Here is a 27,152-nt window from a genome sequence, read left to right as displayed (position 1 = left end):
AATCAGAGAAGGGAGAACGGACCCGTCTGATGTTGGACAATGATCCGAAACAAGCGGTGGGGTTTCCTGAGGCGATGGAGTCCGTGGTGCAGTGTGGACCAGCGCTGGCTGGGGTGGGGATGGCGCGCCGTGTGAGGTCATGAGCCGCCTGTATGATAAAAATGTTACAATCGCTAAGTTGGTGGTGATTTCTCCGTATCGGCTGATGCTGTACACCAATGCACAAGCCCCCGAGAGGCAGGCAGAGCAAATCCAGACAAGCAGTTCCACACACAGAGCTGGACCATGCAGATGGTCCACTCTTCTGTCTCGACTGGGGGGTGGGGGGAGGATTTTTGAGTTTTGCCCCGAGTTCCATCCAGTGATCCCCTTGCATATTGTTACATCGTCTTGCTGAGTCTGTCTCCCCCCGCGAAATATGGCTAATGTAAGACGTATGCCCCAGGGATGCTTCTGAGGATGAGGTCATAAAATGTCAGCCCAACGCCTGTCATGTGAGGCACGTTCAGGACGTGCTGGTTCTTCCTGACGCAGCACCTGCAAAATCCCCGCACGAACGGGCCGAGAAGAATGGTGGCCTGTGCCCTTCTCGGTGCCCGCGGGCCTGGGCAGAGCAGCCCGGAGCTGCCGTGTGGGCGCAGGGCGTCCGCCCGCCATGCGGGTAATGGGCTCGCGGGCTCACCTCTCCGATTTGTCTTCTGCAGGGATAATGCTCTACAGCCACCCGTATGGAGGGGCCTTGCTGAACGAGGACAAGATGTGAGTGTGAGGGTGGGCGAGGCGGCCCTGACAACGGGACAGAGTCTTTGGGTTGCTTGGGGGGGGGTTGGTATCCCTCCTGCCTTTGCCCCGAGTGATGCTGGCTTGGGTGTTTCTTTGCCAAGTGTGAAGACCATGATTACTGGAGAACGCGTGTTGACCGAGTTTAAAACGGATGAGCATATCATACACTCCACTGTCTTTCTAAGTCAAAATTGTTCCAAGGGCATGATCTCCTTGAAGCTCAGGGACCCCATATCTTCCAGATGCTTTTTTGGACTACAATATTTTTTAAAGATTTTATTTTATGTATTTCAGAGAGAGAGAGAGAAAAAGCAGGAGTGGGGGGCGGGGAGGTGCAGCGGGAGAGATAATCTCAAGCAGACCACACTGAGCTTGGAGCCTGACGTGGGGCTCAGTCCCAGGACCCCAAGATCCTGAACTGAGCCGAAGGGAGACACTGAACCAACTGAGCCACCCAGGTGCTCCTAGAGATTTTTTTTTTAAAGTAATCTCTATACTCCACGTGGGGCTCGAACTCACAACCCCGAGATCAAGAGTCACACACTCCATTGACGGAGGCAGCTGGGTGCTTGGGGTGCAGTCGTAAACAGGGCGTCCTCCATTTCCCACCTCCCTTCCCTGTCACACCGATGACAGAGGGCCAGACATCGATAGTAGGCAGAATTAGCACAGCGCACCCTTGAACAACTGAGTTGGGGTGCTGACCCTCCATGCAGTCGAAAATCTGCATATCACTTGACTCCCCGAAAACTTAGCTAGCATCACTTGTGTCCTTCCCAGGACCTGAGTCGGAGACGCAGATACGCTTGACGGGCGTCCTCTCTCCGGGGTGTTAAGGGGGCAGGAAGCACAAGGAGGTTTCTCCTCCCGTCCCTGCACTCATTCTCGGCTCCCCCCTTTAGCGGTCTCTGCCACCGGCCACGATTCTGGCTGTGGGCTCGCTGAGGGAAAGAAGGTGCCGCGCCGTGGACGGTTCGTGACGAGCCCCTTCTTTACGTGTGCGCTGGGCATTGCTAAGGCGGGGCCCCTTGGTCGTGCTCCGATGAAAACGTGACCAAGAAAGCGCACAGTGTATATCATTACAATCAGGAGCGCACCTCCCTCTGTTAAAAAATCATTTTGACGTTTGGAGAGACGGAATTCAGAGGTGGGCGAGCCACCTGCGGAGCTACAGCTGATGTTCCCTCCCCGTCCCCGCAGGTGTCCCGACCTGGGCGGAGGCCACAGCTCACTGTGGACCCCGCGCTGAGGATGTCTTTCATTTTAATTGGGGAGTCGGGCTCAGTGGTCAAGAGTAAACCTTGAGATGGGCAGACTCTCAGATGTCCCTGAACTCTGCTCCCCTCGGTTACGTCTTCCCGAGGCTGGGAGCGATAATCCACGCCCGAAAAGTCGTCGAGGGGATTTAGTGACAGACTCCACACGCTTCGCCAGTGCGCCCTGCCCATCCTCAGTTCCTGACGAGTGGTTTTCTCAGCTCGTCTCCTCGTCGCTGGTTGTTACCACGGGGAAGAAGACCCGTGTCTCTCGTGGGACACCTGACGCACTGTTCTGTTCTGCCCACAGCCTGGAGACCATCCGTCAGTGTGGCGTCGCGCTCTGCATCGTGCTGGGCTTCTCCATCCTGTCTGCGTCGATCGGCAGCGCCGTGGTGAGGGACAGGGTGAGCGGAGCCAAGAGGCTGCAGCACGTCTGTGGCCTGGGCTACAGAACGTATTGGCTCACCAACTTCCTGTATGACATGGTAGGATTGGGGACCACGTCCCGTCCATGTGCTGCATCCTGCTGATCTGTGTGTGCGCGTGCGTGCGTGTGTGTGAGTGTGGGAAGGGGCCGTCTCACACTGTCCACAGAAGAAGGGATCATTCTGCTGGCAAGAGCTAGTCAGGCTCAGTCTCCATCCGTCATTTAGGATGGCTTCATGCGACGCAGGATGGACCAGCCACGCCCTGGAGCTCTGTCTGGGAGCTTGGGGACCTGCCCAGACATGCAGAGTTTCTCATCGGGAAGGTGACACGATAATCACACTAAATATGCTCTGCTCAAGGGGTTGCGAGTGGGGGAGGATAAAGGCCCTTCGAGCTGACCTGCCGGCCACACGCATAGGCTGCCTCCAGGTGACCGTAGCCCGGCCAGTTCTGCAGAGCTGCCACTCTCCAGGGGACGCCCTACAGGTCACTGTCTTCTGTCCTTGGAGGACAACAGCAGTGCCCTCTGTTCCCTGGACTTGCAGGCATTTAAGTGGATTCAAGGCCTACGGCTACTTTCTTGCCTGCTTGGGGTTGTCCTCGTTGTAGGAAAGTGATAGTCTGTCCTCGTCAATAAAGCCGGCGTCCTGCACCACCATGGCTTCTGTGTGATGGCGTGCAGTGACCCCAGATCCCCGGCAAGGGAACGAGACAGAGCCTGAAAAGTGGGGGCGGGTTTCAGGACCCTGGCGGGTGGGGGGACCCAAAATCTCCCAGGCCTCAGCCAGTCTCCCTCTCTAATGCAGTCTGGACTTTATGGACCCCTTTGTCCCTGCCATGCCTCTCTGGGGGTCTAAGGGCAGGGAGGATTATTTCCTTCCCAGTTGACTGTGTTTCCATCTTCATCCAGTCATTTCCGGATGATCGCTCATTTAACGGATATTTTTGGGGATCTGCATGGGGGCAAGGTGTGTCCGGGGTACGGGGAATAAAGCCGTGAGCAAGGCAGAGATGTTCTCTGTGCCCTGGAGCTTGTGTTCTCACGAGAGAGTAGGACTTAAACCAGGAGGTCAGGGAAGGACCCCCAAGGAGGCAGCCCTGTGCATGGTGTGAGGAAGGGCTCCGTGAGAGGCCCCAGGACGAGCCCGTCCTTGAGCGCAGGACTGGGCAGAGGCCACGTCCCCTGGAAGGTCCGAAGGTGGGGAGTGTTGGCCGTAGCGGTTTCCCGGCAGACCCTTACGACACTCCGCAGATGGAGTGTCCCTCCCAGGGCCTGGGGCTGGACGTCCCAGATCCAGGCGTGGCGGGGCCACTTCCTCCCGAGGCCCCTGTCCTGGGTGTGTGGGTGGTGTGTCCTCCCCGTGTCCTCACGTGTGTGTCTGTGTCCCGATGTCCTCCTCTTACAAGGACGCTGGTGCTGTGGGATCAGGGCTGCTCTGGGGACCTCGTCTACCTCCATGACCCCTTCAGGGGCGTGTCTTCAGACCCAGTCACGTTCTGAGGTCCGGGGGCTTCAGTGTATGCATCGGGGGTGGGGGACACCGTCCTGCCAGAGCTGGGCCTCCCTGGGGCCCCCCCACTGCTGCCCGTGTGTCATCTGCAAACTAGCGGAAGTGGAGATGGGGTGCCATCCCCTGTTCCTTGCCTCCCCAGGTCTTCTACTTGGTTGCCGTGAGCCTGTGTGTCACCATCATCGTCGCCTTCCAGTTAAGAGCGTTTACTTTCCGCGAGAACTTGGCAGCCACGGCTCTCCTGCTGGCTCTTTTTGGGTATGTGATGACAAACGTGGCTGCAGAATTACGGTTTGTTTTCTGGAAGAGAGACACCCCCGGGATGGCCTTGAACCTGCTGCCAGCCTCGTGATTTTCTCTCTCTGCAAGCAATTATGTTGCTTCTGCGAGGGCCGTGCCGTGGACCCGCCGGAGCAGGAGGATGAGCGCCCCGCGGAGGAGGACGGGGAGGAGGAGGGCGGGTGGTGGGGTGGGCACGGAGGTGGCGCGGGCTGGCTGCCAACGCGGGCGGGGCCACGCGGGTTCCTGGCTGTCCTCACGCGGACATTAATCTGGAGCTCAAACCCGTAATCCGGTTGACTCCAAAACTGCCTTTCAGAGGAGAGTCTGCCTTGCAGCCCGGCGTCTGGCGCATCTTTCTTCTCCTGTGACAATGGTGGTCTGGCAAGGTGCCTGTTGTCGCTGTCGTCACTTTTCCCAGGGGAAACACAGCAAAGGCAGAGAAGTCACTGTGCATGCTTCTCATTTTCAAACGCACTGAGCAGGATCATTGCCCGTGGTCCCCAAATTGTATGCACCCGGTATCAACGATATAGGGCTATGTGTCTTCTTACACGGTGGCCGTGTGTCTCTATGCAGGCTGAGCGTGCGAGAGAGACTTGCTACGAGGAGGGAAGATAAGGAACATGTTTGTTATAATGCGAGGCAGATGATTTTTTGAAAACCCCACATTTATTCTGCTTTATCGAAGCCAAAGATGATAAGTACAGTGATCTTTGCACAGCTCATGGTGACGTCAGTGACACAAAACATTTAATTAGGGGACCAGATTTGACACAAACAAGCATATAGATTTTTTTTTTTTTAAAGATTTTATTTATTTATTTGACAGAGAGATAGAGAGAACAAGTATGCAGAGAGGCAGGCAGAGGGAGAGGGAGAAGCAGGCTCCCCGCTGAGCAGGGAGCCCAGTGCGGGGCTCGATCCCAGGACCGTGGGATCGTGACCTGAGCCGAAGGCAGACGCTTAACCGACTGAGCCATCCAGGCGCCCCAACAAGCATATATTTCTTATTAGACGACTCTGTGGATGGATAGACTGGGGGGAGAGAGAGACAGACAGGACAGACAGACAGATCTTCGTGGGAAGAGTGATATGGCCACTCACGGATTCTGTGGCCTTGGGAAGTATCACGACTCTCTCCAAACCTCACTGTCTTCTGTGTGGAGCTTTAGTTCTGTTCAGTTAGATAGTTCATACAAACCTCACAGACAGCGAGTGGTGAAAGGTCCCATTTAATGACTCTTGGCCGCATCGTTCCTATGCAAACTATTCTGGTATTCAGAGGATATTACATCTTAGGCTATGAAAATGCTTGCAGTTGCGCCTGTCTATCGTGCTCAGTTGGAAATTTAAGTTCCCGGATATAAAGGGCTGCGTACGTGGATTCCTGCTTCTCAGGAAGTGGTCTGGTTTCAGTGTGTGGATCCAGTTGAGTGGACAGTGTTGTGGCTTCTGATGGTGTGATTAAACAGACTTCGCTATACGTTACTTGTAAAGTTTACGAAAGCAGAGGTCGTTGAGTTTAACGGAAGGTAACACTCAGACAAAATCGAATGTGGTTAGAAATGCCTAAGAAACGTGTTTTGAGGAGGAGTCCGGAAGCTTGTTTGGCTCGTGAGCACCTTTGGGAGTCTGGATGAAGCCCAGACTCCTGGCCACATGCGCGGCGATGGCATTTTCTGAAGAATTCTGGGAGATTCACAGAATCCCTTGACTGACAGCCTGGGCCAGCAGGGGCGATGCAGCTCTGGGGAAGAATTCCTACGGTCGGACGGACCGAGGGGTCTGAACACAGCAGATGGTGTCAGAGGGCAGGTGGACCCCGGTGAAGAAGGGCCCCGGGGTGGCCGGCTGCGATCACAGAGCCACATCCCAGGGGCCACGGGTTTGTTCTCATTTACACGGTGTTTCTTCTCTCGCTGGGGCCCCGGCTCGCACCTGGGGCTGCATGGGCATTGCTGTCTCCCTGTGCCCATCTGCTCACCCCTCCGTCCCCAAGGAGGGAGGCGAGGGGACCCCGAGGACAGTCTCAGGAAGGCTGGGCCCCCAGAGTGCCCTGCAACCTGAGGACGTCGCAGGCATGAAAAGTGGCTTGCAATTACACGGGATTCAGAATCCAAAGAAATTAGGGATCGGCCAAGGGCACAGAGTCTCAAAGAGACAACAGAAAAAAATGCCCGGTGACAATTGTCTTTTTTTTTTTTTCCTTAATATTCCTGCTCTCTCTAACCAGGAAAACTTGATATTTTAGTGGAGAGTGAGGGAACTCAGCATCAAAAAGAGGAAAGGAATGTCAGAAAGAAAAGAGAGTCTAGCTTCTATAAAACGTTGCAAGCATAGGAACGCATTTGGTGATTATTTGGTGCTTAAGGCTTGTGAACACGAGGCCCACAGAGTCCTGTCCCGGGTCCTAGAAAATTCACTCACTAGGGGAGGGGCTGTCTTTCAAAGGGAGGAAAACCCCACAAATTATGGAAGGATTGTGAACAGCATGCTACTAGCCAGTAAGTGCTGAAGTCATCAAAATATTACATTGTATTTTAACGAAAGTAGAGATTGTTAGAAGCCGCTGTAGATTTCACTAAAAAATAAATTATGCTCCAGGAGCCCATTTAATTTTTTTCTTTTTTTTTTAAGATTTTATTTATTTGACACAGAGAGAGCAACAGCGAGAGAGGGGACACAAGCAGGGGGAGTGGGAGAGGGAGAAGCAGGCTTCCCACGGAGCAGGGAGCCCGACGCGGGGCTCGATCCCAGGACCCTGGGATCATGACCTGAGCCGAAGGCAGACGCTTAATCGACTGAGCCACCCAGGCGCCTCCCATTTAATTTTCTTCTGAAAAAAAGAAAGATAGGGATCCTGGAGCTGCCAAGATGTTGATTTGAACCATGAATTTGAAAGGTGACTAATGAACATATAGGAAAAAAATAGAAAGAAGATGGCCGCGCAGCTGGTGGAAGGCCACACCCGAAGACCGTTCATAGTTCGGCAAGTCAGACGCTGGTGGCAGGGGTGGTCAGTCTGGCATTGTTGCTGATTTCTGCTTTGCTTAAGTAAATAACGCTCTGATCCACTTGTCCAACGTCTCGGGGGGAGAACCTGGGGTGGAAACTCTCCATACTGAGGAACAAAGCACCGACCGTGAACAGTGTGCAACGGGGTGGGAGCCAATGGAAGAGTATTCACTGGTGGGTCCCTCTCGTTCCAACGTGGGGTGGGGGGTGGTGGACGGGGCTTCCGAGTGGGACAAAGAGCTGCCGAGTTCCTTGACTGCCCTCCAGACTGACGTGCTGAGCATCCCGCCGTGCTTTGAGCCAGTCTTTGAGCCAGATGCCCCGTCAGGTGTCCCTACCCAAATGCCCCGAGCCCCCCATGGCGAGGTTTAACCGAGAGACTTGGCTGGACACCAAGAGAGACCTGGAGGCGTAAGAAGACCACGGTGTTTATCTTCAGCTGCCACAGAGTGGCGATATGGAAAAGAAAAGCAACCTGTCACGGACTGTTCCAGAAGATAGAGTTTGCATCAGTAGTTTTAAGAGATGTGTGGTTCACTCTGAGAGGGGATTTTATAGTTACAGCTGCCCCAAGATTTGACTCACAGATTGCTGATAACGCTTACATCTCTGTTCTAAACAACACTTTGAATGCTATTGTTTCAATTGCTTGCCCAGGCAGGTACGTGAGGGAGGATCGCACTTGACTTCTGCCCCAGAAGGGACAGTAAAGGTGTGTGGGGTTTGATTCCTCTCCCCAGGGCTTTTCTTCAGATGCAGGGGTTGACACTTCAAAGCACCAAGGAGTCATGACCTACCTCTTGGGTAACTAATTTAATTATTTAACGATAATTTGATTATTCGGTACAGTGACTATTTAAGAATAATTGCTTACAATCTCTCACCTCCACCTTGTACGTTCTAAAATAATTTCTATCGTGCCCAAGTACGAGGCAGATTTTTGTCGAGAGGAGTTCCCAAAACAGCGTACGAGGGGCGCCTGGGTGGCTCAGTTGGTTAAGCGACTGCCTTCGGCTCAGGTCATGATCCTGGAGTCCCTGGATCGAGTCCCGCATCGGGCTCCCTGCTCGGCAGGGAGCCTGCTTCTGCCTCTGACCCTCCCCCTTCTCATGTGCTCTCTCTCTCTCTCTCTGTCAAATAATAAATAAAATCTTTATAAAAAAATAATAAATAAATAAAGTTTCATTGGGCGCCTGGGTGGCTCAGTCGGTTAAGCGACTGCCTTCGGCTCAGGTCATGATCCTGGAGTCCCTGGATCGACTCCCGCATCGGGCTCCCTGCTCGGCAGGGAGCCTGCTTCTGCCTCTGACCCTCCCCCCTCTTATGTGCTCTCTCTCTCAAATAAATAAAATCTTAAAAAACAAAACAAAACAAAACAAAAAACAGCGTATGATTTTTTGTATAGTATATGTATTGTATTTTCTGAAATATGAGGATGAAGCCTTTGACCCAGGGACTCATTCTGATGCCACGGATTCATATAGAAAAAGGAACTACCAGAGAATAACGGCCCACCTCGAGGGGCGGGCCTGTCTCCCACCGTTTGGAGTCCCATACGTTGCATTCAGGAGGTGCTGAAGGGTTTCAGGTGCAGCCACTAAGTCACGCTAGGAAAGCGGGGACAGGTCTGCCTGGAGTGTGCAGAGAGCACGTGGGGACATGGGAGGAAGCCTGCGAATTACAGCAAGTGACTTCTCCGCTGATGTTTGGAACTGTGACTCCAGGACCCGTGTCCTTGAATGGGGCGCACGCTACTGTGAGAGACGTCTCGGGAGGTGGGCCATGGATGCAACCCAGCTCCAGGGTATGGAGGAAGAGAGATGTGTGCATTTGGGGAGCATGGTGGGTGTTTTTCTTAGAACCTGATGCCATCAGAAATGTGTGGGGGCTGCTTCTAAGGTCTGTCCCCTTGCTCTCCAGCTTCGCAATCACACAGAAATGAATCCCGTGGTCAGCCTCACCTGCTGTCAGCTGCAGAGCCCCCATCGGGGTCTCTCAACCGTGTGAACCCCTTCCCCATCCATAAAATGGGATCACAGCACCTGCTTCCCAGGCTGTTGGAGAGGGAGGAGGACGAGGGCGCGTCGTGGAGGCCCATAGGACAGGGCCCCTCACGGAGTGGACGCTGAGAGCGAAGCTCTCCAGTGTTACCTTCACGCCTTCTTTTTTCTTTTCTTTTTTTTTTTTAAGCCTTTTTTTTTATTTGAGGGAGAGAGAGAGAAAGCAGGGAGGAAGGGCAGAAGGAGAGAATCTCAAGCAGATTCCACGCTGAGTGCAGAGCCTGACATGGGCCTTGATCCCACGACCCTGAGATCATGATCTCAGCCCAAATCAAAAGTTGGGTGCTTAACGACCGAACCCCCCCAGGCGCCCCTTCCTGCCTTCTTTTTAGGCAGAGCTCTGCTACTTTCCATTCTTGACAGCTTTTGATTCTCACTTCCACACGTCGGAACTGTTTGTGCTTTACTGATGAGAAGCGGAGCGAAGAATCAAGAGCCAGGCTTGCCCCTCGAGGGAGGGGCGATGGGGATGTCCTCAGGCTTCTTCCAGCCCAGGGAGCTCCAGGGGCAGGTGCCCACGCGGCCTAGCTGTTGACCCTCCCCTGCCCTTATCCTCAGTGCTCCCTGGAGGCCCCCCCCTCCCAGAATGTGCTCTGTGTTCAGGAAACACCGTGGGATTTGTTGTAAAGTGGGTTTCCGTTCACTAAGGGAGGGAAAATGACCCGGCCAACAAAACTCATCTACACTTCTGTCCTTATACCAGTTCATGTTCCAGGAAGACAAACATGATTCTTCCCTTTATTCTGTAGCTATGCAACTCTCCCGTGGATGTATCTGATGTCCAGAATCTTCTCGAGTTCGGACGTGGCGTTCATCTCCTACGTGTCCCTGAACTTCATCTTCGGGCTCTGCACCATGCTGATGACCATCATGCCCCGGCTGCTCGCCACCGTCTCCAAAGCTCAGGTCAGTGGGCTCCTGCCACGCCTCTCAGGGCAGCAGGCCATTCCGGCTCATGCCCCGTGTGCTGTTTTTTCCAGCTGGAAGTAAAGGAAAATGTGCGACTCTCCACTGTCTTTAGCCTCTGGATAGAGAACCCGCCCCCGAGGATCGCAAACACCAGTGCCATTATGAGAGCTGAGCCCGGGCATCCCTGTTCGTTGACGAATTCCTGATCGGCGGTTGGAAGGGTAGATGAGTGTCCAGGTGTCTCAGGAGTAGGGGTCAGATCCCTCTCTCTGGGATCACGTGCCATGGCTGAGCATGCTCTCCGACCCCAGGAGCGCTGGATGATCTGGCCCATTCTGCCCTCCTCCCTGCGATCCCTGGAACATACCTAGTTCTGCTACCTTCAGAGTGTCGGAGCAGAGGGCTGCCCTGAGAAGGGGCTCCGTTTCCCTGGGAAGAGGGTGAGGGAATCCTGCTCCAAGAACCCTCTCTCCGACAGGTGTTCACAGTAGCGAGTCACTTTCGGGGTATGGGATCCCCAGCAGGCGTCTCGGTCAAGCTGGATCCAGTTCTGTCCCTGCCATGCTCCCCCCCACCGCCCGTGAACCCCACCTAGGTCTTATCTGCTTTAAGCCCTCCTCCGCCTCCTCTGCACTACCTTTGGGGACAAACGTCAGAGTTTTGCATTGTCCTCTGTCCCCTTATTTCTGTCCTTTTCATCCCTCCTCTCTGCTCTCAGCTCTGACCACTTTTCCCTTCTGACTCCACACTGTCTACCTGGACCCCAATTCCTCAGTCATCCTGGTGTTTGATTGATTCGTGGGTGGAGAAGGTAGCCTGAGAAAGGCCCAGCCCTCCCAGTTCTGGAGGCTGTGCTGCTGGCCTATCTCAGGTGAGTCAGGGATGGGTGGATGCCCATCGCTTTGCTCAGCCCTGGGCTTGCAGAGATGGTCCACTTTCCAGCGTGGCTCATACTGTTTTTGGGTGTTATGCACTACGTTGGTGTGGAAGCACTAAGTACGGAAACATTCAGGGAAGGAAACAATCTGTTTTGGTGATTTTTGCAGATCTAGTGTTGACACTAATCTGTATTAATGTACCTAGCCTCTAAGTAGGAAACCCCACTACAGTTATTGGGATTTAGCATGAGGAGGACGTGGAGGGTAGCCGAGGCATGTGCATGCTTTCCCTGCCAGCCCCACGGATCTCTGATAGGACGTGGGCCACTCTGGGTGTCCCCATGAACTAAGGTGAGAAGGAAGGCAGACTCAGGGTGGATGGACCCTCCCTCTGGTGGGCAAGGCGAAGGGGACAGGATCACAGGACAAAAGCAAAAGGAGGCGGGATCCCCTGGACCCAGAGAGGAGACGAGCCGGGAGCCTTTGTGTCCCTGATAGTCCAACACTGACGTCAGCGTCCGGTTACAAACAGCGTTGGTTATGTGGACAGAGAGCAAAGGCAGTTGTTTGTTTGCAGAAGAATGGGTCAAGCTCAGTTGTTCACAAATAAAAAGAGACATTTTATCATTTTGCTAGGGTCTCTCTTTTCTTTTGCTCTTTATTTTGATACTGTTTGCTTAAGAAACCCAACATCGTAAATGGGTGATTTCGGATCTTCACTCGTAAGCTATAGGGCAATAAATATATTCTTATAGAATCAATCAAGGGTGACTAGGTTCTCAGATCAGCCTTACAAGCCAGTAAACCAGGATTAACCATTGTGTGTCCAAACTGTGATGTTAGAGCATTTTAATTTTTACCAAATCACAATTTTTAAGCTGATTTCTATAGAAACTGCATTTTGAGTTCTAACGCACCATCTTCAACATCTCCCGGTTGGGGTGAGAGGGATGTCCGGAGGGGAATAACTCATAGTCCCAGTAATTTCCTTCTTTGCATACTTCATCAATTCACAGTTATCCTAAATTGGACATTTATGGATTGTTATTCCCTGAATTTGTGCACTTGTATGTGCAGGTTACTTGCTCCTTCAGTGTTCAGGCATCGTGGATGGTTCTGTTCTCGTTGGAATAGGGACAGTTGTGAATTCCTTAAGGCAGATCTGAAGTCCTCGTCATAACTGTGTCTGTCCCTTAGTTCCCAGTTCCTGAGTCGGAAGCTGTCATACTCTACTGCTTCTATGTCATAACCAGTGAGAGAAGATGCTTTCATGTGGCACATTATGTGATTCAGGGACTGACACAGTTTTATAAAAACTGGGATTAACAAGCCCCTTTAGGACTGGTTGAAATCTATAAAGATGGCAGGTAGTCAGGACAAGAGTTAAGGGAAAAATCAGATGAAGCATTCATGTTTTTTCCGTGTCTGTATGCAAAAGACAATAAGCCACAATGGAACAATTCATACTCCTTTGTTGAATTTTCTGTTGCTCCCAAATCACGTTATTTAAGACTGCATTTATATAAGTCAAGCTGTCCATTTGCATCATAAAGGAAAACTAGACATTGTCTAGGATGAAATATACGATTGATGATTTTGTAAATTTTTCCTCAGTATTTGTGATACGGCACATCCCATGTCGTGTATTATAATGTATACCTCATGATGATTTTGCTTCCTTATAAAATATTATTCTTCAGGTGAATTTTTGAGTGACGGTAAAACAGTGAGCCTAATTCTTTTTTTTTTTTTAAAGATTTTATTTATTTATTTGACACACAGAGAGAGAGAGCACAAGCAGGGGGAGCAGCAGAGGAAGAGGGAGAAGCAGGCTCCTGGCTGAGCAGGGAGCCCAACTTGGGGCTCCATCCCAGGACCCTCGGATCATGACCTGAGCCGAAGGCAGATGCTTAACTGACTGAGCCACCCAGGCGCCCCATAAATAAATATTTAAAAATAATAGGTCTATTCAAGTCCTTAACTTTTTAAGCATTGGATTGTCTTTTTATTGTTGAATTGTAAGAGTTCTCTTTAAGTGTAAATACTGTACCCTTGTCAGATAATTTGCAGGTATTTTCTCCTGCTCCATGAATTGTCTTTTTATTTTCTTTTAAAGATTTTATTTATTTATTAAAGAGAGCGAGAGAGTGCGCATGCATGAACTGGGGGCAGAGGCAGAGGGAGAAGCAGGCTCCCCACTTGAGCAGGGAGCCCGATGCGGGGCTCGATCCCAGGACCCTGGGATCATGACCTGAGCTGAAGGCAGACGCTTAACCGACTGAGCCCCCCAGGCGCCCCAAGCCTAATTCTTGATGATTACCTCTATAGCCTTGTCAGGTAGCTATAGTTACTGTGGTCTTTCTGAGTTACATGCTGTTACAAGCTGTACAGTCAGCTCAAGGGACCACTTTGCAGTGAATTTTCTCCAAAGGCTGCATTCCTGGGTGGAGAGATTTTAGTCCTTGGGCCAGAATGATCAGGGTCAAGTCCCGGCCCTACCACAATGTGGCCTGAACACATTCATCAGCCGCTTGAGCCTGTTTCCTGAGTGGTAACTGGGTTTACCTCTCAATACTCTATACATTTATTGAGGGAGTGAAATGCAGTGAAGTTCCATTAAGGTTAGAACACACGATACTTTGTGGAAAGTCCTAGTGGATGATGTTTAACATGGTAACAGTTCTAATCTCATTGTAGAATAAAGCTAACATTCATAAAACACCAGATGATAAAAAAATAGTGTATTTTATGGGAGATGTTGAATTTTTATATACATTTAATTTAAAAATGATATTGTCCAAATAGATGCAGCCTGTCATATATATTTTTATTTTCTTTGCGATTTTATACTGTTCGCTCTCGCTTTCCATCTGCTCCCTTATTCATCCTTGTCCTTGTAATTACACTTAATGGAAACAAGTTTCATAGAGACGACTACATACACTGAACATTTACTATATGCTAATTTCGTACTAGGGCACCTTACATGTTACTTACCTGCTCACGGCGACAGCTCCCAGTATTGTCCGCTTGTTCGAACACTCATGTGGCCTGTGGCTCAGGGTGTTACCTGTCTGTCTTACCTGGGCTTCTGTAACACCTGCCACAGGCTGGGGGGCATGACCAGCTGATGCTGTGGCTCACCGTTCTGGAGGCTGGGCATCTGAGATCGAGGTGCCTGCTGAAGAATCAGCTCTTGGGTGGGACCCGCTTCCTGGCTTGGAGATGGCCTCCTTCTTGCTGTGTCCTCGCACGGCAGAGAGGGGAAGCTCTGGTGTCTCTCGCTCTTCACACGAGGGCACTGATCCCATTGTGGGGGCTCAGTTTTCCTGACCCCATCTAACCCAATCATTTCCCTAAGGTCCAACCTCCTAATACCATCACAATGGGAGTTAGGGCTACACCTGTGAATTTGGGGGGCACAAATATTCAGTCCATAACATTTCACCATGGGTCCCCCCAGATTCATGTCCTTCTTGCAGGAAAAATACATCCAATCCATCCCAACAGCTCCCAGCGTCTTGATTTATCCTGGTTTCAACTCGAAAGTCTTTAGTGAGGTCTCACCTAAATCCGGTGCAGGCAATGCTTTAGGCGTGATGCGTCGTGAGACAGAATTCCTCTCCACGTGTGAGCCTGGGAAGCACAACAGTTATGTGCTTCCAAAGTACAGCCACGGGACAGGCTTAGGACAGACATGCCCATTCCAAAAGTGGAACTCGGGAGGAAGAAGCGGGTGGGGACTCCCAAGCACGTCCACCACCCAGCAAGGCAAAACCACCAGACCTGAGGCTTGAGACTAATCCTCTCCAGTTCGATGCCCATCTGCGCCTGTCACCGAGTGGCTGGGGCAGGGGTGACCTGGACACAGGACCAACAAGGGCAGACGGAGGGTGTGAACAGCTTTTGATGTGATTTATTTTCCCTTTCTCTCACTGTACAGAATTTACAGAACATCTATGATGTCCTCAAATGGGTCTTCACCATTTTCCCTCAGTTCTGCCTGGGTCAGGGACTGATAGAACTCTGTTACAATCAGATCAAATATGACCTGACCCACAACTTTGGCATCGATTCCTACGTGAGCCCCTTTGAGATGAACTTCCTGGGCTGGATCTTCGTGCAGTTGGCCTCGCAGGGCACGGTGCTTCTCCTCTTGAGGATTTTGCTGCACTGGGACCTTCTGCAGCGGCCACGGTATGTCCTGTGGGGCTCAGCCCGGAAGGGCGCCACCTGTTCAACAAAGAGGGAGAGGAAGCTCCATCCTGGAGATAGCAAGACAAGAAATGTGTCCGATCCGTGTGATAACACGGTGCTAATGAGTGAAGATTTCATGTTGCTTTTTCTTCTCTTTTCTTTCCATCTTTCTTTCTTTTCTCTTTTGATTGGTGTGAGTCTCCAACGCTAGGAAGGAGAACGTCAAAAGATAAAGTGCCAACCTGCAAGATAATCGTTCTAATTATTTAGTTGTCCCCTTTGAAATTGCTCGATTTCCCTCTTACTCTGATTGTAGCGTCTAGGGCGAATTTAGTTGATACCATAACAAAATTAATTAATAAATTAATTTTTAAGAGATTTTATTTATTTATTTGAGAGAGGAAGAGCACGAGCAGAGTGAGGGGCAGAGTGAGAAACTCACTCCCCACTGAGCAGGGAGCCTGACGTGGGGCTCGATGTGGGGCTCGATGTGGGGCTCAATTGTGGGGCTCGATGTGGGGCTCGATTGTGGGGCTCGATGTGGGGCTCGATCCCAGGACCCTGAGATCATGACCTGAGCCGAAGGCAGACGCTTAACGACTGAGCCACCCAGGCGCCCCTCACATAATTTATTTTTGTAGCTAAATGACTTTAACTCCTAACATCAGGAATGGATGGAAGGTCAGCCTGATAACCGCTTGCCCTTTGCCAGATCCTGCCTGTTGCCATTGATGCTGTGTTCTTGTCTTTGTTAGGTGATGATGAACGTCAGGTAGCGGAAGGAATATATATATATATAATATTTATTAGTACTAACATTTACATATATCCCACATATAGATACAAAATTGTTTATAATATATATATTTTATTGATATTTACGTTGAGGTGTATGTATTTGTAGATCTGTAATGTGGCCCATCCACACGCACACGCACACGCACGCACACACACGCGTGTCTCTATTATTCTAAGTGGGATTTAGGTGGCTTTGCGCAGGCGTCTGGACTATAATCGGATGACACATCATAGACACACACGGAGGAAATACGCTTTGCTGTGTCAGCCTCACGGTGCGTGTGTCTCCTTGTGCCCCACGCGGCCCCCATCCATTGCCTTGGTCTCCCTAAGAGCTGCACGTGTCTCTCTAAGGATCCGAGACGGACCCTACATGGAGAAATTACTAATTAGGATCGTGTCGCTGGAGAACCTGTTAAGGATCGTGGACACGTTATGAATATTTCGTGGCAGTGCCTTTATAGAATTGTTCCCATTAGTCATTTCAAGACATGCTTCCTTTCGAATTCCTTTCAATCTGCTAGAGCAGCAAGCTGCACTGAATATAAATCCCAGAGCTCTCTCGAATTGGCCACATTCCCTCTGGAGTCTAGATTTCCAGTATCTGACTGAATTTGGAGGAGAATTCTGAGTGCCTTTCAAACATAATTGGTTCCTTGATCTGCCCTCATGAGTTTAATCTGTTTTAAATAAAATCTAGACCGTAGAATCCCCTTGGGTGGATTTCAGGGTGCCCCATTCTCTCCGGGAGAGCATCAGAAGACTTCTTTTTAAGAGAGAAGACTCCTTGTCTCACTTGGCGGAGCATTTGTTCCACCATATTTTAGAATAATGCCTTTGCTATCCACAGCGAATCATCAGTATTTATTGTTCTTTGTCAATGTGGGGGCCACAGGACACTGAAATGTCATCTGACTGAGACACTAGTTGCCTGCTACCTCTATGGATGACTTACTGCAGTGGGGTCTCGCTAAATTAGCTTGTGTTTTTTTTTAAAGATTTTATTTATTTATTTGACAGAGAGACAGAGAGAAAGCCAAGTAGGCAGAGAGGCAGGCAGAGGGAGAGGGAGAAGCAGGCTCCCCGCTGAGCAGGAAGCCCGACGCAAGGCTCGATCCCAGGACCCTGGGACCACGACCCGAGCCGCAGGCAGATGCTTCACCGACTGAGCCACCCAGGTGCCCCTAAATTAATTTGTTTTTTAAATCCACTTCTGGGAGCCTGTGGGTGGCTCAGTCGTTAACCGTCTGCCTTCGGCTCAGATCATGATCTCAGGGTCCTGGGATCGAGCCCCGCATCGGGCTCCCTGCTCAGTGGGAAGCCTGCTTCTCCCTCTCCCACTCCCCCTGCTCCTGTTCCCTCTCTCGCTGTATCTCTCTCTGTCAAATAAATAAATAAAATCTTAAAAAAAAAAAAAAAAAGTCCATGTCTGGCCAGGTCACTCATCATTGACAAAAGAAGAAAATCCTATGTTCTTAGCCAGGCCCCCTCAAGTCGGGCAGCTCATGCCCTGTGAAGCTCTCTGTGACACCCCCTCGACCCCCATGGGTGACATTTGCCTCTGGTCATCTGCTCAGTCGGGGCCCCTGGCAGGACTGGCCTCCCCCGCCTCCAGCACCCACCTCGTGCTGCTCCCCACCCCCAGGGCCGGCCCGATGCCTTCCCAGCCTTCCCGTTGCGGCCCGTCTCTCTCTGCTGGGGCCGGAGTGTCGTTTCGTAGTGTTTACGTGTCACTCTGCTCTGCTTGACCGTCTGCTCCTTCGCGCGGGGAGTGCCGAGCACTGGTGTTGAATCACGCTCGTAAACAGGAAGATGCCCCCCTCCCCTGCACCTGGGAGGGATAGCGCCTGTCCCCCCGCACCCCCCCAGCCAGCAGCGGGTCCCTGAGCAGGTGCGGACCCCTCCTCCTTGCTGTCTGCCCCCACCGGCCGTGGCCCCGACCGCGTCTGCGGAGGGTCTTTGGTCGTCTGCTGAGAATCCAAGTCTCCGTGAGAACCTGAGCCCGGGCAGAACACCAGACAGGCTGGGGCCGTTTGGGGCCCTTCTAGCCTCCTCTCTCCGGTCTGGAGCTGACCTGCCCTGCGTGCCTAGGTGCTGGTTGGGTGCGAGCAGGCACGTGGCCCGGAGGCATTTCTCTGCTGCTGCTGGGCATTTCGACTCTCAGGTGCCCGGGCGTCTCCTTCCTCCGTAATGTAGGTGATCCATGCTAAATAGCATGCTGGACATAACCACTGTTCTTGGGTGGTTTTTTTTCTTTTTGCACCTTAAAAACCATTACTTTTCATCCATTAAAATACATTAAGTTCAGGGGCGCCTGGGTGGCATGGTTGAACATCTGGCTGTTGGTTTCAGCTCGGGTCATGATCTCAGGGTGGTGGGATCGAGCCCCGGGCGGGCTCCACGCTCAGCGGCGAGCCTGCTTGAGATGCTCTCTCCCTCTCCCTTTCCCGTGGCCCCCCCTAAAATCAATCAGTCTTTTTATAAAATACCTTAAGTTCACACTTAGCCTAAAGCTATGCATTTCAAATCCACCATATAATCTTGTTCCCAGTACAGAATATAAGAATTGCAGAGCATTCCTGAGCTGATATAATGATCCTGGAGTACTGATTTCTGTAATTTTCCACTGATCTTGGTTTTTTCTCCAGTGACTTGTTTCTCGTGCTTTTGAATGTTATATGAATGGCGTCATGCAATAGATACTTCCGAGTAGCTAGGTGTATTCACTCGTCCTCTAGGTTGCATGTTGAATAGATTCTGTATTTGTTCAAGGGTGATTTTAGGCACCGAAAAAATATGCAGGGAAAGGACCTAAGGCACTGGGAGATTTTATTTTAAATATTTTATTTTATTTTAAATGCCTTTTTATCTCAGAAAAGTTGAAGACTCAGAAGGAATTGCAGAATTCGTACAGAGTCCCTGTGCACCCTTTACTCGGCTTCTCCCAATGATGCCGTGATTAATTTGGTCGTATATTACATGACAGTATCTCATTGGCAAAACCAGGAAGTTGATTTTGGTACAACCATAACTCGGGGGTCTGTACCTATTTAATGATTAAAATGTTGGCATGTTACAGTTTACAGGAGAAATCGAAATTTACTTTAAAGTTAAAATGTGCTGGGTTGAAAATCATAAGGAAGATTGAAAAAAGAGCAGCTCAGATTTAGAGCAAATAAATTTGAAGTGAATATTAAATTTGTATTCACCTGATAAATACTTATTAAATCTATTATGCGTGGTGTTGTGTGAAGTACTTGCTGTACAATCCCTTTACACACACAATCCAGTGTGTTCTATGTAACTATAATGTTTGGGCTTTTTTTTATGTACTACGCACTTTACTTAAGTGACCTATTTGCTAAAAATGCTTAGACAAGATGACTCCTTGTAATAATTTTGTGATACATTCTTTTTCCACTTTGCACAGAAGCCTGGCCTTTTTTTATTATTCCTAAAATTGAAAAGCAGCTCTAGTTGAGCATCTGTCCACTTTGCTGTCTTTTAGGAACATGAACATTTCCTTCACATTAGGGGATGAATGTGGACTTTTGCTTGTTATGTTTCCTTTTTCTTTTTTTTGATTAAGATTTTATTTATTTTTTTGACAGAGAGATAGAGAGAGAACACAAGTAGGCAGAGAGGCAGGCAGAGGGAGAGGGAGAAGCAGGCTCTCCGCTGAGCAGGGAGCCTGACGTGGGGCTCGATCCCAGGACCCTGGGACCATGACCTGAGCCCAAGGCAGACGCTTCACCAACTGAGTCCCCCCAGGTGCCCCGGACTCTTGCTCATTATTAATCGCGATGGCAGAAGTAAGATGTGTGGACCAGAGCTGACAGTGCAGCCTCAAGACCACATCTTCTGTTTCGACAGGTCTCTGACCTTTCTGTCTCTCTTGACTCTTCCATCTCCAGTTCTCAGTGTGACTTAACCCTTACTTCATCTTCCCAGGGGCCAGTCTGCCATCCAGGGCACACTCACATCCTCCAAGGACCTAGATGTTGAAAAAGAGCAGATAAGAGTGTTGAAAGGAAGAACCAGTGAAGACCTTCTTGTGTTACACAACCTTAGTAAAAGCTACGGAAGCTGCTTTAAGAGGACCACGGCTGTGCGAGGTATTAGTTTGGGCATACGAAGAGGAGAGGTAAGGACCCTCTGTTTGTACCCCTTTCTGTTACAAACCCACGTATCTCTGTGCATTGGCTTGTGTTAGGCTCAGGATATCTGCGGTCGGACCCAAGAGCCTTCAAATTTCTGGAATTTCTGCAAAAATCACTAGACACAGAATCTGAGTAGAGAGTCTATTGGCTCTTTTCCCAGCGAAAACTTTGCTGACTGATGGATGGGGTTTATTCTGTTTCGTAATGTTAAAAATTTCATGTGATTAAAGAGTTTTAATCGTTGTTTATGCTATGGGATGACATTTTATTGAGTACAAATACTTTATCAACCCAATTAATTCAGGGAACCTCTTCTAATTCTAACTCGGACTTCCATACTTTTTAACTGGCCAATTAAGCCCATCTACTAAAATGCTCCTTGGGAAAGGGAAAGAACACTCACCCCAAGGCAATAGCTCAGAATTTTTTTGCTCGGATATGGCATTAATTCTCGTAGAAATGTTTAATCAGAACTGATAGAAGCCATGCAAATTGTTCCTGATTTGTGCTTAATTGCATAAAAAGAAATCAACTCTGAAAGTGATTACCTTTAATTAACTGTTAAAAATAAGAGGTACCTTGCATTCATATTGTTCCCAGCTCCTGAGAGGCTTGAGGCAGGTTACATGGTTACGTGATTGACGGCCATGCTGCACTGTGAGCAGAGAGCAGGTGTTTCAGAGAGGACTATTCGGAGGGAAAGAGAAGCCTGGGGACCAGTCTAAGTTGATCCAGGAGTATCCTTACGTGCTGCACTGTGGTTTGTGGCTGAAGAGGACTGTATGTGTCCTGAGGTCGGTGGGGCATCCCCGTTCAGCATCTTGAATGTGGTGAATGGTCATATACCATTCACCACATTCAATACGTACCTCAGGACACGCTGTCGCCAGGACTCTGGCTGAAGGAGTTTTTTGGTAGCTACTTTTGGCCACTCAACCCAAAGACTAACTCTGCAACCTTTGGCATCATATTGAACTATTTGTTTTACCTCTACTTCAAAAATCATTTTTAGTTTTGCTACTACCTGTCGGGGTAGTTTTAAGCTGAAGGGTAAGAGAAAAACTTGGAACACTTAATAAGGGAGGAGCTCCAGGGATCTGAGATGATCCGAGGTGCCACTTACATTTGAGTTCTGTTTGCTGGACTTTTTGTGAACGTGGTTTAAATACTCAGATGTGAAGTGCTTTGTAAGAGCCAGTGGAAGAGACAGAGAAGACTGAGCTATGTCCCCGTCCCTCTAGGAATGAATAACTGGGTAGGAAACGGAAGACCATGATCACGTAGCGTGTTAGGTAACGGCAAGGCGAGGGTAAAAGCGTGTGAATGGTACTGCCTTAGAGCTGTCAGTCCAGAAATGGCAGCTGGGTCCATGGGTCGGATGGTGGGAGAGATCCAGTCGAGACGGGGGGAAGCATGGCTATGAAAGCAGGTGGTAATTCAGGGAAGCACCTGTCATCCAGAGGTGCCACATAGGGTCCTGTGGTAATTAGGTAGGGCCAGCGCCAGGAAAGCCAGAACAGGCACTTTCCCAAGATTCAAGGAGCAGGGAAGTCAGCTGCGGTCAATAGACAGAAAGCCAGCTGATGAACCACACAGACTCCGTCTCTACCACAGAATCTCTAGCTAAGAACATACTGACGAATAAAGACGAGGTCTAGAAAAGACAGCAAGAAGGCCATTTTTCACCTGGAATATAAGACAACATTGAACCAAACACCGCCCCCCCCCCCCAAATGTTGATGCTGAGAGTCAGAGTTTAGAACTAACAGTTCTCTTCTTGACTCAAGTCAAGATCAGCCTAGAGTCTGAGTTGGGGGTGGGGAGAAGGGGAGGGAGAGTGGGGAGAATATTTTAAGAATGTACTTTATATTTTGAAGATTTTATTTATTTATTTATTTGAGAGAGAGAGAGCACACACACGTGAGTGCAGGCGGGGCAGAGGGAGAGAGAGAGAGAGAATCCTGAGCAGACTCTGCACTGAGCAGGGAGCCTGATGTGGGGCTCGATCTTACAACCTGAGATCATAACCTGAGCCAAAACCAAGATTCAGAAACTTAACCAACTGAGCCACCCAGGCACCCCGAGAACGTACTTTAAGCGGCGTCAAGAGGATAATGATTACAGTGATGTGAGTTTCAAGAACTTCCATCCTCCACAAAGGGACACAGTTAGGACCTTGTTGGGACCGCCCCCCAGAGGACGGGGGATCTCAGCACGATCCTGGTAGTTGGCATTCACTTCTCACCCTCTGGAGTGTTCCTTACACAGATTCACTCATCGCAGGTGATTGTCGACATGGTCACACCGCTCAGACACCACGATCATTTCCAGAGTGCTTTGTACAATCGTGTGGTTTTAAAGGTCTGGGATTATCAGAAACCAGAAATGTCGGCTCTGAGCTGGCTGCTCCTTCTCTCCTTTCAGTGCTTTGGGCTCCTGGGGCCCAACGGGGCTGGGAAGAGCACCACATTCAAGATGCTGAACGGGGATGCCCCACCGACCTCAGGACATGCCGTCGCCAGGACTCCCACAGGGTAAATCCAGATGCAGTCATTCTTGCTGCCTGACACACAGCCCGTGTCCCCTCAGTCCTGTGCCCAGAGTCTGAGATGCCACTTCCCTCCATATTTACCCTCCAGTTAGCTGCCAGGTGCCCCTTTTCAGACAGGGAAGAGCCTCCAGGGCCAATGAGGTAAGCTCCCTACATCTGGCCACAGGGTCAAGGACATGTCTGCAGAAAGCACGCAGGGCTGACCTCTTTTGTGGCCCCCGATGGGCTCTGGGTGTCTGGTTGCTGACAGGTGAGTGGGAAACGGCCAGGGGCTGGCTCTTCTTGCTTCCCCAACAGATCCAGCTTCAAACACCCCCACCCATGGGACAGTGGCCCCAGAGGGCTACATGGTTTCCCTCTTTCACCACCCAGACCCCCTCTTTCAGGGGGTTGACAGCTTTGGGCTGGGGAGAGTATATGTATGAAAATCCAGACGGTGGCATCTGGGGAAGCAGGGAAAACATCTATTCCCCTTGCTGCAAATACTATGGAAGATTCTGGGTGTTCTGCATGCTGCAGACTGTCCGAGGCCACCAGGTCCTGTGGGGGCTCTCTGGGTAACCCCACAGAGTTTTATCTCCGTATGTCACTCCTAATGCGGCCAGTTAGGGTGCACATCACCCCATTCTCTGATTCCTTCCGAGCTGCACTGCTGACTTGGGGACATGTCCCCAGGGGTGTGGGTGCTGTCAGAGGTGTGGTCATCGAGTCGGATGAGGCGCTGACTTCTCTGTCCCTGCTCTGGTCAGGACCGTTAGAGGTTCTTGTCTCTCCAAAGAAGGAGAATCCTGGTTCCAAACCTCTCTGGAGGCCGGATTGGCTGCTTGCTTCTTGCTCTAAGTTTGCCCGAGGAGCTGACTTGCCCCAATTGCACTAATTAAAATCTCCCACTTGCAAGTTTAGGGCTCTTTCCGGGCGAGCCTTCCACGTGCCATCATGTGAGTCCCAAAACAGATGTTTCCATGGCTCCCTCTATACGCACACTTCTTCCTTTCCGTACCAGATTATAAGGTCCCTGGCATATATCTTTTTTTTCTACTGCAGCAAATTCACTGCAACTTGACAATGTCGATAATAGATTTCGGACGTCCGTTGCTCAACTTACATAAGGAAAACCATGTCCTCGGAAGGTCCTTCTATAAATAGCTCCCGTCTGAGTACCATAGTTGATTTCATAGCCTGTCTGTTGGGGTCACAGAGTCACTTTTAAGTATGCCTGGAAATAATGCGCTTGAGATTTGTATATATGGGTTCAAATAGAGTAATTGAAAAAAAGTTGTTCAAAAATATTAAAATCTCCCATGAATTGGCTAACTCTTTGCATCGACAAATACTTATTGTCCTTCTATGATGTGCCAGGCAGTGGGAAATTTTCTTGGACTCTTAAAATGCAGTGTTAATATTTACATGTCTCCTGCTGGGTGTAATTTAGACATACATTCATATCTGTGTGTATGTATCTGATTTTTAAAAAAGATTTTATTTGAGAGAGAGAGAGAGGGTGAGAGCGCAAACATGAGCAGGTAGAGGGGCGGAGGGCGAGGCAGAAGCAGAAGCAGACCCCCAGCTGAGCAGGGAGCCCGATGCTGGACCCGATCTCAGGACCCTGAGATCATGACCTGAGCCGAAGGCAGACACTTCATCAACTGAGCCACCCAGGTGCCCCTATATCTAATTTTATCTATTATCTGTGTGTGAAGTATGGGTGATTAAATGTGGTGTTTGTGTGGAGAGATGCATATCTTAAAATCAGACAAGAATATAAAGATCATTTATTTGGTATGCTTCATTTACATTATTCCATGAGCATCTCCCAATCCCCTTCCATAATAGTTATTGTTTTAATTTTTTACAAATCTGGTGGGCATGAAATCTTATTGTTAAATTAATTTGCACTTCTTTGATTATTCATGAACTTGAGTGCTTTTCCCACATTTATTTGTTTGGTAGGTTTCCTTCCTGCCAATTTCCTGTCATGCCCTTTGTCCTTTTCTCTATAAGGTTGTCTGTCTTTTGGTTACTCATTAATGTAAGAGTGTTTCATACATTCAACTGGAGATTAATCTTTTTTTTTATTCTAATTTTTATTATTTTTAAAATTTTTATTTTTAAAATTTTATTTAAATTCAAGTGTAATATTGGTTTCAGGAGTAGAATTTAGTGATTTGTCACTTAGGTATAACACCCTGTGCTCATCCCAACACATGTCCTCCTTAATGCCCATCACCCAGTTACCCCATCCCTCCAGCAACCCTCAGTTTGTTCTCTATCGTTAAGAGTCTCTTATGGTTTGCCTCCCTCTGTTTTCATCTTATTTTAGTTTTCCTTCCCTTCTTCTACGTTCATCTGTTTTGTTTCTTAAATTCCACATCTGAGTGAAATCATGTATTTGACTTTGTCTGACTTATTTCACTTTGCATAATACCCTCTAGTTCCATCCTCATTGCAAATGACAAGATTTCATTCTTTTTGATGGCTGAATAGTATTTCAGCCAATGAAATACTACACTGCATATAGAAGTATATACAATGTATATATACACCATGTATGTACATTGTGTGTGTGCATATATATATCTATATACATCTTTATCCACTCATCAGTCGATGGACATTTGGGCTGCTTCCATAGTTTGACTACTGTGGACATTGCTGCTATAAACATTAGGGTGCATGTGCCCCTTCAAATCAATATTTTTGCATCCTTTGGGTAAATACCTAGTAGTGCAGTTACTGGATCGTAGGGTAGCTCTATTTTTAACTTTTTGAGGAACCTCCTTACTCTTTTCCAGAGTGACTGCACCAGTTGGCATTCCCACCAACTGGAAACTAATCTTTTGCATGTTTTATGTGTTTTAAGAATTACCTTTCAGGGAGCACTGGGTGTCATGCGCAAACAACGAATCATGGAACACTACATCTAAAACTAATGATGTAATGTATGGGGATTAACATAAGAATAAAAAAAAAAAAGAATTACCTTTCAGTGGTACCTTGAATTTTAACTTTGTTTTATAAGTTTGTGTGTGTAGATATTTGCAGTTTTGATGAAGCCAATTTTTCATTTTTTTCCCTTGTTATTTCTTATTCTTTGAATCTTAAGAAATTCTTCTCTTTCTAAGGTCATAAAGCTTAACATTCTTGTATTTAATTTATATTTAGAGTTTATATTTAGAAACACTGTGTGGTAGAAATATAATTTGATGTTTTTCCTTTTTTTCAAATATATTTATTTATTTTTTATTTTTAGAGAGAGTGAGAGAGAGCAGGGGGAGAGGGGCAGAGGGAGAGACAGAATCCCAAGAAGACTCCAGGCTCAGCTCAGCACAGAGCCCCACGCAGAGCTCGATCCCATGACCCTGAGATCATGACCTGAGCCGGAATCAAGAGTCTGATGCTCAACTGACCGAACCACCCAGGCGCCCCTTGATTTTTTTTCTATCCTGAGTTCCAGTTTGCTTAATGCCATTTTTTCACCACGGTGTCTTCTTGTCCATCAGTTGGAAGCACTTCTGTATATACCATGTGCTCAATATGCTGGGGCTCTCGGCCTTGATTTCTCTTGCTTCGTGATGCATCCCACATGGCTTCCCTGCCTGTCTGTCTTCCGAGTTCTTGATTTTCAGAATTGTTTGAACTCTTTTGGGACCTTTTTATTATTTTTATTAGGATCATTTTACCACTCACTATAAAAATGTCACATTATTTACATTTTGATTGGGATTGCATCACATTTATACTATAATTTGAGGAAATTGAGATCTTGATGAAATTCTGTTTGCCTTTTCCACGACTCTAGTATATATAGACATTTATTTAGGTTGTTTAAAAAATAACATTTATTTATTTATAAAAGATTTTATTTATTTATTTGAATTTATTAGAGAGAGAAGGAAGGAGCACTAGCAGGTGGAGGGGCAGAGGGAGAGGGAGAAGCAGACTCCCCACTGAGCAGGGAGCCCAACTCGGGACTCAATTCCAGCACCCTGAGATCATGACCTGAGCCGAAGGCAGATACTTAACCCACTGGCCCATCCAGGCACCCCTAAAAGATACATTTAATTACACTTTGTAGTTTTCTTTACAGAGTGCATGCATATCTTTTTTAGATTTATTCATCCAGATGAATTTGTCTCTATCAGGAAGTATTTAATCTCTTAATTGTTTGTTCTTTTGAATTTCTTCTCGTTAGATTTTCTCATAGCTTGGAACTCCGCTAGCTGGGCTCCCAAGTGAGTGTGTTAGTGTGTTTTGCGTTTGCTCTCTCTTTTCCTATGTGTCACCTTCTGTCAGTTGGGTGCTTCCTTCCCCTCTTGATTC

The 27,152-nt window shown here is 48.8% G+C and overlaps 1 protein-coding gene across 1 annotated transcript in view; it reads left to right on the top strand.

Moving 5' to 3' along the window:
• The window catches only part of ABCA13 (ATP binding cassette subfamily A member 13), a 379,838-nt gene that overhangs the window by 273,398 nt on the left and 79,288 nt on the right, over positions 1 to 27,152 (top strand). The window contains exons 49-55 of the mRNA XM_064575492.1: positions 705 to 759; positions 2,350 to 2,527; positions 4,125 to 4,240; positions 10,089 to 10,245; positions 15,070 to 15,323; positions 20,073 to 20,265; positions 22,706 to 22,815. Of these exons, the coding sequence (XP_064431562.1) occupies positions 705 to 759; positions 2,350 to 2,527; positions 4,125 to 4,240; positions 10,089 to 10,245; positions 15,070 to 15,323; positions 20,073 to 20,265; positions 22,706 to 22,815 (1,063 nt within the window). The remainder of the gene's footprint in view (positions 1 to 704; positions 760 to 2,349; positions 2,528 to 4,124; positions 4,241 to 10,088; positions 10,246 to 15,069; positions 15,324 to 20,072; positions 20,266 to 22,705; positions 22,816 to 27,152) is intronic.

The sequence above is a fragment of the Mirounga angustirostris genome, unplaced genomic scaffold (genome assembly GCF_029215605.1).
Source record: "Mirounga angustirostris isolate CCGP_5_RB_7025 unplaced genomic scaffold, mMirAng1.0.hap1 SCAF_12, whole genome shotgun sequence".
NCBI classification, from domain to species: domain Eukaryota; kingdom Metazoa; phylum Chordata; class Mammalia; order Carnivora; family Phocidae; genus Mirounga; species Mirounga angustirostris.
Note: the sequence above shows the minus strand (reverse complement) of the source record. Positions and strands in the feature narration are given on the sequence as shown.